The sequence below is a fragment of the Vanellus vanellus genome (assembly GCF_965231255.1).
Source record: "Vanellus vanellus genome assembly, chromosome: Z".
Classification (NCBI taxonomy): Eukaryota; Metazoa; Chordata; class Aves; order Charadriiformes; family Charadriidae; genus Vanellus; species Vanellus vanellus.
Window position 1 is genome coordinate 88,020,908 of NC_138908.1, and position 18,928 is coordinate 88,039,835.

General features: G+C 48.8%; 1 protein-coding gene across 10 annotated transcripts in view; it reads right to left on the reverse strand.

Annotated features, from left to right (window-relative positions):
- The window catches only part of TCF4 (transcription factor 4), a 239,753-nt gene that overhangs the window by 85,921 nt on the left and 134,904 nt on the right, over positions 1–18,928 (reverse strand). For 5 of the 10 annotated variants that reach the window (XM_082497060.1, XM_082497066.1, XM_082497059.1 and 2 more), the window contains 3 exons: positions 11,255–11,314; positions 8,970–9,099; positions 8,398–8,447 (listed from right to left, as the gene is read on the reverse strand). In XM_082497060.1, coding sequence (XP_082353186.1) covers positions 8,398–8,447; positions 8,970–9,099; positions 11,255–11,314 — 240 coding nt within the window. The remainder of the gene's footprint in view (positions 1–8,397; positions 8,448–8,969; positions 9,100–11,254; positions 11,315–18,928) is intronic. The other 5 variants (XM_082497054.1, XM_082497064.1, XM_082497062.1 and 2 more) reach the window with 1 other exon arrangement.

Genomic DNA, 18,928 nt, shown 5'->3' on the forward strand with positions numbered 1-18,928 from the left:
AGAGGGGCAGCCGAGGCGTGGGCAGGACCAGTGGTTCCCCAGTTCCCCAGTTCCCCGGTTCGGGCTGCAGCAGCTCCTCCAGCTGCGGGGTCACCGCTGGCAAAACCCCACAGCACTGCCTTTTCTTTTGTTCTACTGGGACCCTCCCAATCCTGACGCTCGCTATGTGTAAATATACAGGTGGATGAAAAGTTTAAATAAAAAAAAAAAAACCAACATGCATCAAGTTTAGAGGGGGGAAAATAGCCACTGGGCTCGGGCAGGAGGAAGGGCACGATTCACGCCGAAGAACACACCAAACCCCCCGGCAGCGGGATCTGCTCCTCGGGCACCAGCACCCTCCCCGCTGCGGCGCAGGAATAAACGCCGCAGTGCCTAAAGAGCAATTTTCAAAGAACTGCCTTAAAACCACTGCCGAGCATCTACTGCCTCTCCTTTTGCGGGGCCGCAGAAACCATGGGGATCTGTTGGCCCAAAACCTTCCGTCCCCGGAGCCGCGGTGCCTCTGCACTACTCGCAGCACTCTGAAGAGGGAGTCTCTGCCCAAGTTAAACAAAAAACCCCACTCATCATCCCACACCTCTCTCACCAGCTGCACAGAATGGGCCAGAACCACTCAGTAATGGATTTTTGAATTTTTGTTTTTTTTTTTTTTAGTCCAAAATAGTTAAACGTGCCGAAGTGTGCGAATTGCGTAGGCAAGGTTTCACCTTTAAATATAACGTGAGGCCAAGGTCTAAGAAAAATATACCTCTCAGACCATCCCTTTCCAATTGTTTTTTTCATGTTGAAGATATCCTGTGCAATTCATTAAAAAACTAAAACTATGCCATTTTAATCTGAATTTGCCCTACGCTTTAATCTCTTTCAAAGCAACAACAGCACAGCGTTTTGTCTGCGACGTGACTTCTTAGTCCTTCAGATTCGGCGAGCGATTCCAGGTGAGGGTTGCAACAGACGGGCTTTTAACCCAGCGCCTCACCGGTGTGCAGGAGATTTTATCATTTCCTTGGGTTGACTTCATTTGCTACGTGTTAAAGCTGCGTTTCCAAATTTCTTTATTTACTTTACAGCAGAAAGCAGAGCTCTGTTATAACCGAGTTAAAAAAAATGTGCGGAGTTTAATAAGGTTCTAATTTTAATATGGAAAAACCCCAAATCATAATGCAGTAGGATTTACATGGCTGGCCAGAGGGGCGAGGAGGGACGCTAGCCAGGCTGCTTCCCCTGGGGCCACCGCATGAAGAGGGCCTTGTCGGCCCGATAACGCGGGGGGCGCGAGCGCCCGTCGCCCGCGGGAGCCCTGGGCAGTCCTCAGTTGGACGTGGGGAGCACGTACGGCTGCTGCGAGGCAGGGGAAAGCCAAGTACCCTACGGCACGCGTGTTGCGGTGCACGACACAGGTCTAGCCTCACCTCCGTGGGCTCTCAGACCTCAGAAGTCAATGAATTATATTAAAATATTATGATAAAATTATAATACTAGTTCCTGCTATCCCCTCCTTAATCCAGCTCCTACCTCGCTCCCTTCTCACTTGACGCAATTGTTGAGCTGCCCCCAAGCTTTCACCCCCAGTCTCTCCCCCTGTCCTTGGATGCCCATCTCCAGGAAGGTCCCAAGGAGGCTTCACCCCGTAGCGCTGGTCCTCAAAGACACCCAGACCGGGTCATCCCCCCCTCCCCAAGACAGGCGCAGCACCGCTGCCCCAGTGCCGTTTGGCAGCTGGAGTGCTCCAGCACATCTCCAGTGGGTGACAACCCACAACCCACCACTAAACCCCAGAAAGCTCCAAAGCTTCCAGGTCCAGTGTGGAGAAACGTCCCTGAAGACGCTGGCAGCAGCGATGACGTCGGCATCCCAGGACTGGCTGACGTTGTGATACGGCAGGTGGCACAGGGGACGTTATATTTGTTTTGGAGAACTCCCCTTTAAGTTGAATATTTGAAGGGAAATTCAAACGGTTGTGTCTTTTCACTTGAGGTAGGAAGTCTGCAAAGTCTGCACAAAAAGCACAAGCAGTGCTTCCTCACCTCCCAGCGAAATTATCAAGGCTTCTCCCGTGGAAATCAGAATAAAGCTGTGGAAAACAACTCCAGGTGGCATCCCAGTAGTATTTCTCTTTTCTTGGTTTTTGGAACCAAGCAGGTGTTTCCTTAGGATGTACAACTGAGTCATACACTTCCTTATCTGTCTGGCTAGCAAGGTCAGAGCTGCCGCGCTTGTAAGTACACACAACAGCGAGTACAGATAGACGTCTCCAGTCTAAGAGGGGACACCTTAAATTGAGATGAAAGAAAGAGGCTCTTGCCACTAAAACTGAGACTCGGGAGATTTTACCTGCTGATTTGGCAACAAAATCAATTAATTTTTCAGTTCCTCTCTTCTCTTTTAACACAACTGAGATGACACTTGACTTCTCCCACTCTTTATTCTGGCTGTAAAATCTTCCCCGCAACAACTCTCTCATGATTGACATTCAAAATACCGTGCGGCAACCGTCCAGGCCGTGGTTGCAATCCTGCTCCTTGGTGCAGCCCAGCTCCTCCCGCCAGACCCGGTTCCTTCACCCTGAGCCCACTCGCATCTATTTGACGAACGAAGAGCGAAGTGCGTGCCACGGGCAGAGACGAAGCCGCTGGCAGAGGAGGGAGCTGAGCCCCAAGCCCCTTTCCCAAGCAAGAGGTCTCCCATCTTCCCCAAGGGCTCCTACAGATGCAGCTTCCAAGGAGATGGTTCAACGTGAGGAGCCATCACCTCCTCCTTTTCCTTCTGCTTTTAAGCTTTTTATTTATTTTAAAGCTGTTGGTTCTGTTAAGAGGAAATTAGCCTTGGAAACCAGAAAGACGTGACCATGATGGCTGGCTGAAGCCTTGGTCTTTGCTGCGCTGAACGCTGGGGCTGGGCCACCGCCATGGCTTTTGGGCTTTTTCCGTTTTTCTGTAGCCGATGCCGGTCGTGGGGGATGCTCAGGGATGCTCCACCTCTCCTCAAGGAGACATGAGGAAACAAGCATGGGGTGAAACACCGCCATGAGGTCCTGGCGGAGGAGCACCAGGAAAGCCGCCCTTGGGGGAAGCCCGGACCTGCGGAACATCACCGTCCCTTGCTGCTGCCCCCATGGTGGCCGGCAGGAAGGGTTCGAGGAACACCGCTCAAAACAGCTAGATGAACAGTTGTGAAACAAGAACTGCACCATCACCCGCTCAGGGTGTACTATCAGCAGGCACAAAGCTGGAGGAACTCCACCACCTTCGGGTTCGCTCAATACTGACAGGACCTCCTACGGTAATGCAACCCCTACGCCTTAAAGCACCCTAAAACCAGCTCTGCGTTACTCAGCGCTGCTGCGCAGTGCTGCCGATGGAGCCATGGCAGCAAAACCTCCAGCAGCTCCCACCGGCGGCTATGGCTCCGCACCGAGCCGCAGCGCCCCGCAGAGCGCGGCGTTTTCGGTCCTCCCTGGGAGGGGCTGCGAGGAGAGGCGCGTGGTCGGGGGTCCCGGACAGGCTGAAAGCTGCATTTCTCGGCACAGGTTGAGAGCCCGAACGCCCCTCTCCAGGGGCAGAGCAGGATGTGGGATTTCGCTTTGGGTTACAGCTCCCGGGTCTGCCATAAACGGGGATCGAACGACTGCAACCATCCGCTCTCCCCGTGGAGCTAAAGGAGCGGGAGGCCTCGGTGTGGCCATAAAGGAAAGAGCGTCCACGAAGAAGGCAAATGGAATACACTGTGCCATAACCACTGCACTTGGCAGCCCGTTTACAAGACGATAATCGTACTGCAAGAAAAAGCATTGACAATCGATGAAATGCATGAGCTGAGCAATTTATGATATCCAGGCACGCTACTGGAAAGCTTGGCCACAAAGAAGGGCAACTTGTGGTGCAGAAGGCCTGGAGACGGCCCTTGCTGGGCTCACCCACCCATCTGCGCTCTCAGTGGCGAAAAGCCCACCCCGGCCACGCAGGGGGCTCAAAGGACATGTCATCACTTGTGCTCCTCTGAGCTGCTCCCGCTTCAGTCTCAGTGAACCCCTGTTCCGGCTGAAGCATGGAGTCCTGCTCCAAGAAAGCCAAGGAAGCGCCCGGACCGTGTCCCCAGATGACTGACATCTAAAGCTCTCCATGAAGGCTTCATTTCTGAGCTTTGTCCTCAATATATTGCTTTATATTACGAGCGCTACATGTCGGACATCAGCACCTGGGCAGGCACCACTTCCCTGCCACAGTGCCACTGTGGTGGACTTGCTGAAGTCAGGGTGATATAAGTTCCTGGCAAGCCACCGCTCAAACATGACCTCTACAACCTAAGCCTTTCCCTCTCTGCTCACTTTTCCCCCCAAAGACTTCCCATCGCATACCCCATTCCTTCACAGACGCTTCCAACCATACGTACCAGCACACCTTGCTCATCCCTGACTCTTACTGGTCAAGATAAGAAAGGCAGAAAATCACTGAATGATAGAGTGGTTTAGGTTGGAAGGGGCCTTAAAGATCATTGAGTTCCAACCCCCCTGCCATAGGGGGCATCCATAGGGGGCAACACTTGGCAAACACTTAATGTAAAAGATCAGATGTGATTAAACCATCAACAGCCAAAACGGACGAAGGCTTCAGGTTGAAGATTAGGTGAACAGCAAAGCCTTAGGATGAAGTTAAGGGTGATGATGGGATTGCCCAGAGAAGCCCCTGGATTGCGCGCTGCACCAGCCTGGGTACAAAACGTTACCGTGTCACAGCGCAGTAAAGGCACGTGGGTACTCCACAAGGAAAACAAGCTTGGACAGAAAAATCTCATTTTCCCCAATGTAGTCACGCCCATGCCTCATTTTCAGCTGGCTCAATCCGAAATACCCTGACCCTCACTGCCCCGCCGGCGTGGGAGCAGAGCTCTCCGGGCTCTCGACTGAAGGCACAAAACTCCAGTGTGAAACGGTCCCAGTAAAACCCCTTCCCCCAAAGAGACTACGGAGAGTCTGTAAGTTCAAGGAAGTACGTTAGGTTGCACTCCATCATGGGCAGGAGCCCAGGACGCGGTGAGGCCACGTGTGCCCAAGGAGCAGGCAGAGCCGGGGGGCCCCAGCCCCTCGCCCCGCCGCCTGCAAAGACAGATCCCACCTCAGGTTACGACGCCTGGAATTAATGTGAACTCCCGAAACCTCAGACATGGGAGAAGCTCCGCGGAGGACGCTGTGAGCACGTTGGGCAAGGCCCATCTCAACGGGCACCACGGAAGAGCGCCCCGCGGCACGCAGGGGACGGGCTGCTTTGGCGGGGGACACGGCCGGCCCCTTCCTCTTCCTTCAGACCAAGCTTTTGGAGTCCGACACTTTGGCCCCGGGGCCGTGTGGGGTTTGGAAGAGCTGTGATGAGCTGCGGCTGAGCGCGGCGGCGGGGTCCGGACGGGCAGGAGCCCCGCAGCCCGGCCCGGGCTGCCCCCCCCCCCCAGGGCACGCCGCGCGTCCCGCCTTCCCCACGCCAAGGTTGGTTCAAATCTGCAGTATTTTCTGATCTCTGATTGTTTCCGTCGTTTAATTTACTTTGTTTTCCAAACTCGTAGCCATTGCTTGTAATAAAGGGGAGCTGATACAACGTATTTATTACCATTTATCATTGAAATTTTTATAAGGCTACTTATGAATTAATCAACAATAACTGCTTTCGCAAACGCTGCTGCATTAATCTCCATATCCACTGCATAAATCACATTGAGAACGAGTTAATATACATATTTTAAGAGAAATACAGCAATGTTTCCACCCTATCAACTAAGTATTTATAATCTAGTTAGTCAATTTATAAATGCGTATACTTCATTCAGCGTCATAAATCCTGGCAGTTCAGTGTGCCACAGCCTACCTATAATCTGACCTGTTGTAAGACACTTGTTCTGTTTGAGACACACAGGTGCCTTTCCTAAAGCGGCAGCATCTCAAATGAAAAGGACGATTCACGATATATGAAGACAACACGACCCAAAGACCTACGTGTGTGTTCCCTTTCAAAAGGCTGTACTTCCTTCGGAACCGTACTGTTCTTGGATTCACATTACTGGACTCGTATTTTAATTTACTCATTCTTGGAAGAAAGAGCTACCGGTGATTAAAATATTCAGGACTACCTTTTTATATTTTATTTTCTAATAAATCGTACAGCTCATTAAAATAATGTGAAGTATTTAAAGTGCATATTCTACTCGGAGATAATTTGACTTAAAAATAAAAATACTGTTAAAATAGTTGAGAGTACTGAGCTGGAGAAGCATTTCCATTCTGTACAACAACTGCATTCAGAAAAAATTAAAGGAAGCACACATTTGAGACTAATCTGCGACAAACATAAATTGCCTTCCATTCTTTGGAAGCAAGAAGCAATCCATAAAAAACTTTCGCAGCAGTTATAAATCCCTGCCCGCTGACGCTTCCCGCAGAAACGCTGCCGCTCTTCCCGGCGCAGCGAGGGCAGAGGTACCATTCCACAGAGAGCATCTTTTGTAACACAACATCCCCGCGTACGGCCCGCGATGGTCACCCCTCAGCAATATTGCCAGTCCTAAAATAATGCAGGTGTGGGGCGATGTGGGGTTTTTTACCCCCCCCCGGCAAATGAGTAAATTAAAACCCGCGCGAGTCCCGCGCCGCCACAAGGACCCACGGAAGCGAGCGCCGGCTGGTGCCGGGAGCACGCCGGGCGGGCGCCGCATCCCGCTGGCTCCGCGGCACAGAGGTGCTGTGCGCTGCCGCAGCGCGCTCCGGCCGGCCTCGCCTCCAGCTGGGAAGAGCCGGGAGGGATAGCTCAGGTGAAGTTGTCAGAAAAACTATTAAAAGCTAAGGTTTCAGCTAAATTAAATCCCCTTCTAACTTCAAGCGTAGCAGTGCTCATAAAAACCTTTGGGGAGGATATTAGCTATTGCTCTAAAGGAGTCCAATAAAAACCAAAACCAAAAAACACATAGTGAAATAAATTTAAAATACACCTGTGGGAACTGACTTTTAATTAAAAAAAAATAGTATTATTACTTTACTGGAAACTCGCATTTGAGAATTTCCATATTTCAACAACTTACAAAAAAAGATTTATGTTTGTATTTGTTTAACATTCTAAAGATTACAATAATCTGTGCGATTAAATTAGGACGTTCGCACGTGTTTTTCTCTTTTAGATTAAAATTCTACTATTTAGAAAGTGACCGGTAAGGAAACTAGTTTAGCACAGTCACTACAATAAATGAGGCTTTAAAAGTATGCTAGTTTGCAAACTGCAAATTTACCTGGATTTATGGTAAAAACAGAAAAGCCACCGGAGATTAACATGCCAATTTGTTATATATTGCGCAAGATTGATTGCCACTCAGCCCCTCCTAATAGCCAGATTTCGAGATAAAACAGACAGTTATCGGGTACGAAAGGGAAGCTCTCCTCCCTCGAGTGGTTTGTTTTCTGTTTGCAGATATTGATACAAAAATATGTATTTTTAAAGTAATGGCAGAGAAAAAAGGAGGGTAAAAGCGCTAGAATGAAACGCCCTCTTTAGCCATACCACTCTTTATGCTCTATTTACAGAAATGTCGTATAATTGCTTTTAAAACTGCTATTTTCTATATATTTTAAAGTTAACGCTCTCAAAAGATGTAACGCGCCTTGGCGCAGCTTTCGCGGGAAAAACCCACCAAGGTCGTGCAAAATGATGAGATGACGAAAACTGATAGAATAATTATTTGGATGACGAAACAAAGGACTTCACCGAACCAAAGAAGAAACACCAACTTCCGACTGCACGCCAATAAAACGCTGCAAAACGCGCCTGGTGCGGCCGGCCGGCATCCCTAACCCTCCTTACAAAGAGACGTCGGGGGTATTCTGTGCCGCGTGGGGGAAAGCCCTGGGTGATGTCCGGCTCCGGCGCTGCCGCCCGAGCCGCCCCGGTGCCCTGGCAGCAGCTGGGGCCCAGCGGTTGGCAGCTGGGCTCAGCCCCGCCGGCTTCTGCCGCCGGTACCCGAGCTCAGAGACCTCCCGTCAAAACGAAGCCGTTTGCCCCGCGTCCCGGGCTGAGGCCCGGGGAAATTCGGCATAAATCCTCTCCGCGCATCTCTCTGAACAGGCAAACCCGTAAATCAGCAGCAGCCCGACACGGAAGCTGAGCGGCACGTGGACGGGATGCTCGCCCCGCGCAGGTACGCGCACCCACGGCCAAAAATCCACACGAGCAACACGCGCTCATCCCCACTGTGCGATTAACCGCTCCCGAGTCGGGCCAAGCGACGAGGTTTTTTTCACCCTCCTTACCTTGTCCTCAGCCCTCAGCGCCCAGCGCGCCCGGGAGCGGGCTCGCCTCTCTCTGCCTGCAACCGAACAAAGGCGCCGCGATCGCAAGCGAGGAGCAGCCGAGCGGTACTTACTGAAGATGGCAAACCTGGAGGAACTTTTCGAACTTTCTTTGTTTGTACTTCTGAAAAAAGACAAAACGGTGTCTTCATAAGACAGGCTTTTTTTTTTTTTTCTTCCCTTTTTTTTTTTTATTTTCCTTTGCTTTTTTTTTTTTTTTTTTTACCGTCATCGCGATTTTGTACCGCCCCAGCCGGTAATCGCCCTGCCCGCCGGCTCCCGCCGGCCTTGCAGCAGTTTTGGGAGCACCGAGTGGATGCCACTGCTCTCCAGCCCGACACTTTACACGCTGGAAAATTGTTCATATTTTGATCGGGAGCGTTAGGGCCTTTCTTTTCGCCTTACGCAGATTCGCTTTGAAAAAAGCGGGTGTTTTCAGGCTCCTCGCACGCTCGACAAAGAGGAGCGATCGGCTAACGTGAAATAAACCCCTCCGAGAGTCCCGGCGGCGTACGCTCGGCCACTTATTGTATTTATTTCAAAGTATTGCTAAACAGGACGAAACTCCAATTATTTGTCGCAATGAGGGGGGAAAAGAAAAAAAAAAAAAAAAAAAAGAAAAAAGGTTGAAGACAAAGTCACTCACCCATAGAGGTGCTGTGGAGAGGCCTCCGCCGGGGGTTATTGCTAGAATACTGATAGTACTGGGAGCCAGGCTTAGTGGGGGAGAGCGCTCCGGGGTTGCCAATATCCATGTCACCTCCAAGGAGACTTTGCTAAAAGATTAAAAATATATACGTGTGTGCGCGTGCATGTAAAATCCGACTTTCCTCATCATTAGCTATTTCTCGTTCCTAAAAATAACACAGCAAAGAAACCTTCACGAGCAAGCGAAACGCGGAAACAAGAACCTGCCAAAATTTTAAAGGAGACATTACAAAAATCTCCAGTGGAGCATCTTTTCCTTCACTAGGAGAACACAAAGTAATTAATTTCAAATAGGATTATTTACATTTAAAGGAGACTTATCGCCTACTTATTCAAATGCAATCAGTGTTTTTAAAACTTTTGGAGCTCTGTTAATATATTTGAAGGCAATTTAGTTTCTTCACTGCAACCAAGAGAGCGAAGTGCACGGATTTAACAATAACAAAACTTCAAACCCCCCCAAATCCTGCTGCCGATAGAGCGGGTTGGTTCCGTGTGCGTGAAACAGCCTCATTGTTTAGCCCCGTGCAAGGAAAAATTCATAGCGGTGAATCAAATCTATCAGCTCTTGCAGCATGAAGCCCTGTACAGCAGGCTGTGCACAAGATGCGATTAAAACGTGAAAATAAAATTATACGTTATTAATATTTTCTGCAATGCGATGAGAAAATAAAAAAGCACCTCAGAACCCCCAAAACAATTAACGCTATTGTACAGCAGCAGCAGCAGCAGCAGCAGCAGCAAAGGACTTTCAGTATACCCATTTTACGCCTGTACCGTTAACTAACAAGATGCATCCCGGTAAACGCCACATTTTCCCAGCTACGAAAGGACTACGCTTTCCGTGAAACGGCAGGAAACATTATCTGACCCACGCTGTAAGAAACATTCTAAATCTTTAAGAGACTATGACAGAAGAACAATTTCCTGAGTAATGTTCTATTTGCTATAAACTACGTTGCAACTTACCCATAATATATAAATCCCCTGATTATACTCTGCATTGAACACATTGTTCTTTTAATTATTCTGATACGCAATAAAACAGGTGTAGATACTACCATTTATATTAAGAACAAATTTACCGTTTAATAAAGAAATTTTAAAATTAAGTACCAAAAATCTAACTTTATCGTTACTTGTAATCAACTTTTACTGACTGAACTAATTACTGTACTTGATAAAGTACAGAATGTGTTTTCCCTAATCTAAATTCTAATCACCATGTCACTCACAACAGACTTAGTAATGCTTCACTAACACACTATTCACATGCAAAATACTCTAAATAGGCCAATTATGACTCTGCCCCTGTTCCCTGGTTAACCCGCTGAGAACTGAAAAATTTCACAAGGCAGTCACCAACTAAAACAAAGGCTCCTTGTTTTAAATTAAGACAGTCTTTTTGATTCCTAAATAGCTCAACAAAGTGGCATGTCTTCTGCTGAAAGCAGTTGGTCAAATATGACCCATGAGCTGGAAAATCAGAAATTAAAACATCCTTACTCCCTGACTATACTTCTAAAAACATTTCAGGATAACTTTTGATTCTAGAAAACTATATTCCTCGTTTTCCCAGCCGGGCTCCAGCAGAATCGCTGCGGAGGAGGGATGGACAACCGGGGCTGAACCCCCTTCCCGGTGTGCAGCCCGGCATCCGCCTCGGCAGCCCGCTCCGAGACGGAAAGCTATAAAAATGCCAGTCAGAAGGCACTTTTTGCTAATATCTTTACGTTCAGCTAATGCCTAATATACACCTGCAATGACTATGCGCCTTTTAATAAACAACACCTGCACCGGCAAAAATGGTTGCGAGTCTATTGCATAATGGCAGAGGAATAGATGCAAAAACTCTCGGGGAAAAAAGGGGTATCGATTCGTTGCGACTATCCGCTCAAAATCAACGGAATTTTATTGAATGTCTCCGAGCGCTGCAGAACGAACCAGCGCTAACCGCAGAAATTCTCTTCAGTCATATATTTTTATCACGTATACGTTTTAACATAAAGACAGACCTGCTAAATCTGTGCCTGGTTTATCCATATGTCGGGGAGTCTGAAAGACTTAGAGCCATCAGCTGTAGAAATTCCTATACCCAGCCGGCTAGATTTCATTTGACTCAAAAAAACCCCCACCAACCCCAACAAACGTATAGAAGACAGCGTTTGCAAACTATTTGAGATTAAACAAGATTCACTTTAGGAGCATAAAACATACACATACCCTATGTTGTTTTTGTTTTTTCATCCAAACATTTTTCTCTATAAAAAGATGCAGAGGTTTCTACAGGAAAAAAATCCCAAACTTGTGTTATTAAATGAGAAGGAAACACATGCCCCAGTCTTCAAGGCTGCAACGCCTTTTGTTCCGCTCCCGTCCCAACCCTTCTCTTGGCCACCAGTTGCACGTTCTGGCGCCCGGTCCTTCCTCTTGACCCACCGGCTTGGGGTCGGGGGGACGCCGCACACCCCGTGCCCCAGGCTGTGCGCCCGGGGAGCCGCCGGGTCCCAACCTCGGCACCGGCGGGCTCGCTGGCCCCAGCGGGGCATCCCCCAACCCCAACCCTGTGTGCAAAGGGCGCTCCTCACTCGTGCCGCGTGTCTCGCCATCAGCAAATTCAACCCCAGTGCTACGTTCTGAACAGCTTTTTCTCCAACAAAGATTAATTACGGGGGTTTTTTTTGAAAAACAGAGCTCAAAGATTTTCAACGCAACTGTCACAGGCTCATTTCTTCTCTCTCTAAAAGGGTAAAAAACCCACCGCAAACAAATAACCCAAAGCAGAGAAAAGCCCCCTCCTTTGTCTGCTACGGGACAGGGACCTTCTGCCAAGGGAGAAAAGAAGCGGGTCTGTGCGTTAAGGGGACCTCTCCGAGCACTCCGGGGAGGAAAGCCAAAATCAAAATATATATGTAGTTATTCCCAGATGCTTGTAGAAGGAACAATGGGCATTTATTACTGTTCAGCCTACATGTCACACCGCTAATGGCCTGCAACAAAGAGAGAGATAAAACGTTTACAAACCACGATGCCATCGATTACGCAGCCTTCCCAGCTCGCCTCCGCTCCAGCTCCCATCTCAGAAACGCCAGGAATTATTAGGCATCAAAGTTACTATTTACCCCTAAGAAACGATGAGCTTAGAAGCCAAGTGGTAGGTTTGGCAGAGGTTTGTTGCAGCCGGGGGTTGCGTGCGGCTGCCTGCGGCTGCGGGCGGTGCGGGCGGCGGGAGCGGGCTCTCTCCGGCGCCGGCGGGACACGGGACACCGCAGACCTTTCGGCTCATCTCTCTGCATCCTGCGGCACCTTCTTGCGTTACAGCATCTACCGCACCCGCAGACCCACGCAGCCTGCCGCTCGGTTGTTTCGTAGGAAGCAAAGCTAATAATATATTGAATTTGCCACTTGAATGGTGAGTTTGAGCTAAAAACAAGCATGGGGGGGGGGGGGGGGGAAGCAACGTAGCAAAATGCATTTTCAGGTGGAGCTACGCAGCTGTACGCTTTATCAATTGCAACGTTTCGGCTTTTCCCATCGCTAAACGCGATCCTGCCGTCTTTCTAGCAATGCGTAAAATAAGTCACCCACCAGCAAATCCTGCCTCCGAAATTTGAAGAGGGAGACAAAGAATTAAAGCTGGCTTGGGAGAAAATGCGCACGCACGAGGAGAAAGTCACGTCCCTATGGAGTTGATATTACCCCTCCGGGAAAAAACCAAACGTTTCTATTGCAAACCTAAAGTTTTGCTTCTCAAATGAAAATCGTGTGAATTTCACTTAAATATTTGTTTCCGGCTTAATAGGTAGGAAACATATTTACGAAAAGATATTTTATTTTCCCTTTACTACAGAAAAGGTGAGATTAGAGTATGACAGAGTGCTGCATTTTACTATTGGAACGTTAATTCAGATTAAAGGAAAACGGCCTTAAAGCCTCTAATCCGAAAGCCTCTGAAAACACTGAGCAGGGAAAAAATACCTCGGAAAAGGCCTTTTTTTTTTTTTTTGCTGACAACCTGGATATTTTTTATTTTTCTTTTGACGTCTTCCCGCTACGCCGTGATCCGGTATCAAACACAACATCACGGGGATGTTGCAGGCAAGAGAAAAAACGGGCTTAGATGAAAACAGATTAAGCTCCTTTCCTGAACGATTGCCAAACGTTTGGGGGTCGCGCTGACGTTGGAGTGTTCGGGGGCGCACAGCTGCAGTCCTGCGCGCCGCTCCCAACCTGTGTGATGTATAGCGCCGGTGGGACGTATGTTCCCTGCACCGAAAGCTTCGGCGAAGCATCGCCCGGCCACGATGGGTGGCAAAGCGCCGCGTCGCACCGCGGTCTATCGCGCCCGGGGTCCCCACGCCGTGCGGAGCGGGGACATCCATCCATCCATCCATCCACCCTCCGACGGCGCACGCGCGGCGGACTCCCAGCAAACCCATCGGCGTTCGCGCACCCAGAGGTGCTGTGGGGCAGCTGGTACGAACAGGGGCATGGCTACGTATTTTATACAACTTGATCAGCTCGCTTGCCCGATAAATGACGTAAACTGATGTGAAATGAGAAATTTATCATTTTAAAAGCGAGTCCTTTGCAATAAATGTCATATGCATGATGAGAATTCACACGCTTTACCTAACACCCAGAGAGTCCTGCTATTTTTCGCGATGTCACTCCATTTCTTAAATTAAAATTCTTTACTCTTCTGAAGATCAAAGCTCGTTTGCTTGCTTTGTTTGCGTTTAGGCCTTCCTGGCTCTCCCCGCCACTGCCACCTCTCAGCATTCTTCCCTCTGCTCCAGCACCGACGTCTCCGTGGGGCGGGAACGTAGGTCAGGGCGGCAGCGGTACCCACCCATCGCGGGGTGGCCGGGCAACCCAGTTATGGGGTTTTCCAGAAAAAAAGAGCAGAATGGTATACCCTGACCTTCTTCAAGACTAAAAACTGACCGCCTGCTGTGCGCGGCCCCAACCCAGCGATTTGGGACGCTGGACCCAAAGCGCCGGCTCCCAGCGCTCCCGCCAAATCCCTGCTCTCCTCCTCCTGCTCTTCGCCCATCTCCGGTTTGACCGTTCAAACATCGATCCTGTGGCAAATTTGCAAACAAAGCAACTCAAATTTGTTGAAATCGCATCGAATTTATGCTGAAACAGATGAATAGGAGGTAATTTCCAGATTTTTATTTTTTTAAATACAACAAATTTTGACCTGCAACCGTCCTGTGTTCCTCTCCTTTAGTAAAATCCCAGGATACAGGCTTCTCTCTCGTCATCCAGATTTCAGCTGCTCTTACATGCTTTATCCTCAGTTTATGAATTTTCACTTAAGTCAAGTTAACTAAGTCATGCCGCATACACATCTGAATCATTTCTTGGTTATTTCCTTCTGTGATTTCAATCCTCTGTTTTTAATCAAATTACGAAACTAAATTTCCACTTATCATGTGACTATCGGGGCATCTGTTCATAATCTGTCCAATTCCTACAAATACTCCTTTCTTTGGCTTTTGGAAATTTGGCAGCTCTCGGGAAAATCTTCTGTGTGTCATTTACGTCCAGTATTTCCCTCTAATGCCAAGTGTAAATTGCAAGCCATTGACGGCAAACACAGAGAAACAATTTCCCTGGGTTTCGCCGAGTGTGTTTCCAAGCTAAGGTACTGTTTTCCTTTTTTACTTAACCCACCATAATTCTTAAAAGTATTTGCAGAGAAATTGTGACTTTTAGAGAACAAAGGAACTTCGCTCACAGAGATTTAATTTTTCACAGAGATTTGGGTTTTTTTCAAGAACACTCACGTGTATGAAGTGGGGGAAATTTTAAGATGTTTATTTTATTTTCTCTATCTGATGACAAATAACCTTTTGTTTCATTCCTTCTGCCTTCTAGGGCAGCACCTTCAGATAGCTGTGCGCAGCGTTCAGCAGCTTTCTTTTGACTTTGACCTTTTCCATTAAAAACTGCTCGCAGGTATTATCAAATAATTTTTCATGTTCAACCGACCCTTGTGCATTAATGTCATCGCTATTCCTTCTCGAAGTTTTTTTTTAATTTTTCCACTATCTCTTCCTCTGCATAATTTAAAATTGCTCTTTAAGTTTAAACCTTTCCGGAGTCATTTTTTTCCCCAGTTGTGCTTTTTGAGCGCTGACTAGAATATCAGCACAACAACAGCAACTTCCAAAGTTCATTTACCGCTTTCGGCAGCGCTCCACGGCCACAGAGCGCTCTGAAACGCGGCCGAGGTTCAAGCCCCTCTGGCCAGCCAGGATTTCAATTTCCTTCCTGCGCTCGTTTTCCTCAGCTATTTCGGGTGAGCAGGAGCAAAAACCATTTGTAACTTCTTCCCTAATTTTTCCCCCATTTCCTCCTGGTGTTTGCTCGCTTCTTCCCATCCCTTCGTTCACCATTAGGCGTGATGACTCAGATTATTATACCGCTGCTTGATTATCACTAAAGGTTAGTTACTTGTTTGCATTAACGATCCCCATCTTTCACATTTACAGCGCACGACTTCACCATCAATTGCACAGTCTTTGCTGTTTTTCTAAAGCTTTACTAGAATGAAAATATTTCACTTCCCAGCAGGTGGGAAATACGGATAAGAAGTGCCTCGACTGAACAAGAAGGCGGCGCAAAAATTTCACGGGGAAGAAGGGACTTTCTCCTCCACTAAGGAGTTTCGTAAAATACAGTCTTGGCTCAGTTTATGATGATACAGTTTGCACTCGCCTCCTCGGAGCGGGAATTACCTCCTTTACGTGAAAATCCTAGTGCTCCCGCTGCTGCACACACCTGCATGCGGTGGTGTTATACACGCTCGTATTTGACGGGTAATGTATACGTAGGGCGCACACACACCCGAACACGCGCATACATTTGTGAAACGGGCTGTCTCTCCAACTCCCGGACTTTTGGGGATGCTCGTTTCCTGCCGCTCCCCGGCAAAGCGCCATCGGCTCCTTCGTGCGCGCCGGGAGGCGGCCGTGAGGACGTTCCCTCGGCTTTGTTATGAATCTTTCAGAATACAGCTCTCGTTTACGCGCTGAAACGGAGCCAGCTGATTAGAGTGTTTCAAAACACACGCTTAAATACAGGTAATACCCCTAGAAATGTGTCCCGCTGAGAAACAAATGGAAAAAGGGGAAAGTCCTCGTGGTGACTGGGGAAGGGGGATGGGGTGGGGAAGGTGCCATCGCAGTCACCCTCCAAAGGCCTCAAAAACCCCATAAAAGCTAACAAAGCTGCTGGGTTTCTTACCGCCCAAAGGGCGGGCATTCGGGGAGGGTGGCTGGGGAAGAGGAGACGGAGCGATCGAAGGGACTCTGGTCAAAGCCCAGGGTTTTACGGTTAGAAAGTTCTCCCGTGCCCACCAAAAGAGTTTGGGGGTTTTAGGGGGTTTTGCAACGCCGCGATATTGCAGATGGCCCAGGCGCGATGCCGTACCAGCTCTGATATTTGGGATGGCCAAAGCTGCTCTGCGCGGCTCCCAGCGAGGATTAACCCCGCGCCGGGGTGGCCGTGCTCCAGCCGCTGCACCCTGCGCCGGGGATGCGCCGGGGATGCTCCGGGCACCGGGGAAACCGGGATCGCCCCCAACTGCAGCACCTACACCTCTGCAAGGGGAAATGACCCGAGACCGCTGTGGGGCCCCGGTTCGTAACAGCGCTGTGTCGGAAAGGAACCGCATGGAACTGAGAAGGTGAACCCCGTACAAGCCCAGTACTGGCAAAATTCGCCCCAGAACGAGCTGCAGTCAGTCCAACATCGTGACAATCCAGTGCCTTGGACCTTGACAGCGCTCCCGCGTCTCTGCACACCGTAATACCAGGCGCTAAGGTTTAAAAGGCTCCGCAATCAAGAAAAAGAAGCAAGCTCCGAGCAACTGTAGGTATTCAGTTGGTACAAAACCAGTTTGGCTTAACGTGAATATTCTCGGAAGCGCGCTGGTAGAGTCGTTTTCCAGGACAGAAGATTTGGTACGGAATTAAAGAGCCCTCAGTTTAGCCCAGGATAAATCCTCTGAAGTCAGCGGGGGCCTCCTGGGTGTTAATGAGGGAAGGATTTGGCCCACGGACAGTGGCTGGATTTTCGGGGATTGCTGGATATAGCGGAGCGTTGTCTGCAGTATTTTTGCAGAGCGCCGCTAGAAACCGCCTCGCCACAGCATCGGAGGGTTCAGCTGATCTACATCACCTTTCAAATTTATCACAAAATCCCTCCATACCTATTCCGCTCAAACCCGCAAGCTAAATACATGCGGTAAGATGCTTCAGGTACGACAAAAGTGCACAATAGCAGAATATTAACGCATGGAAAAAGAAGAGCACCATAAAAACTTACGTAAGGTCGGATAATAATCAGATAAAGCCGGTATTTGCCAGTGTGCATATATATACATATTGGAACTGCTCGCTAAATTATGAAACACATGTCCTGGTATCCCTGTTTTTCACAGTACCTCCCAGTACACAAATATCTATATTTCTATGCAACACTGAAGTTCAGAACATCTATAAGTGCCCCCCCCCCCCCCTTTTTTTTTTTTTTTTTTAAACATCTCCAATCCTATACCATCTGGTAGGTATCAGCATTGCGGTCACTTATGGGGGGGGGGAGATGGATAGGAGACAGCGAGGATTAATGACATGCAGAAATGAATGCTGCGCGCAGAACCGCATTTTTGCACTCTTTTTTCCCTGAGAGAAATACGGAAGACGCGCTGGCAAGGGCCGCTGCGCTGGGCTCTGCTTCTTTTCAGTTCAAGTAAGCACTTCAACAGGATTCACTGAGGATGTCCTACCACTACTTGCTTCAAAATGTTCCTCTCTGGCAAATTATTACAAACCCTAAAAAAAGCCCGGCTAACCCGACAAGTCAATTATCATCGCTCTTCCCTGTGTAAGCGTTCGACTACAAACAGCTTACAACAAAAATCCTGGCTCAGGTTGGCTCAGGCAGGGTGAAATATCCTGACATGCCTCAGTCTTAAAAAGGTGTTTCGTGGCTGAATTCCCAATTTTAATGATATAATTATTGTTTTCCCTTTGAATAGGAGAACACAGGAAAGGCTTACAGAAGTTCAAATGCATGGGAAACAGCATTTTTTTCTGAAATTATGTTAGTAATATTTTTAACCAAAGAAAAGTTACCGTAAAAACATCTGAGAGACCAAAGAAACTTCCTGTCCAAAAAAATAACAAAACCCATGCTAAATACTTTAAGTGCCTCAGAGGATGTTTTATTTTTTTTTTTTTTTAAACTTCTTACCATTCATCAGCCTGAAAGATAAACAACAGCCTCCAACCCCCCCCCCCCCCTTTTGATGGGGAAGCGAGATTTTGTAGGGGGGAACAAAAAAAAAAAAAAAAATCATTATCCTCAGACTAAAAGCCATTTGCGTGTCCTCAAGCGCTCTGGCATCAGAGCGGGCCCACGGCAGTGCGGGTCTGCGGCGCGCGGGTTCGGCGAGGGCGCTGCGTTAGTCAGAGCTCACCCGTTTAGGCGCGCCTGCGCTGGGGGAGGGAGCGGAGGAGTGAAACCTGGGCCGCTCGGCGCAAAGGAAGCGGAGGGAAGAAGTGGGACTCGAAGGCAACGGTACGGAACGCGAGACCAGGCGATCCCATCGCCCCATCGCCCGCAGCCCTGCCGGCTCCCCGCGCCACGGACAGCCCTCCCCAGGGGAACGCAAACCCTGGAGAAGGGACGGACGGACGGACGCCCACTCCAGTGCCACAACTGCAAAAATCGGATCCTCTCCAGAAGAATGACCTCCCTGGGACCTAAGAAAACGAATAGATAGGAACGATGCAAAAACGCGACACTGGCGTATGCTGCCATCATTTGCTCGGGAAAGGACTGCTGAAAATTTAAACTTGAGCAGTTTGGGTATCAAAATCG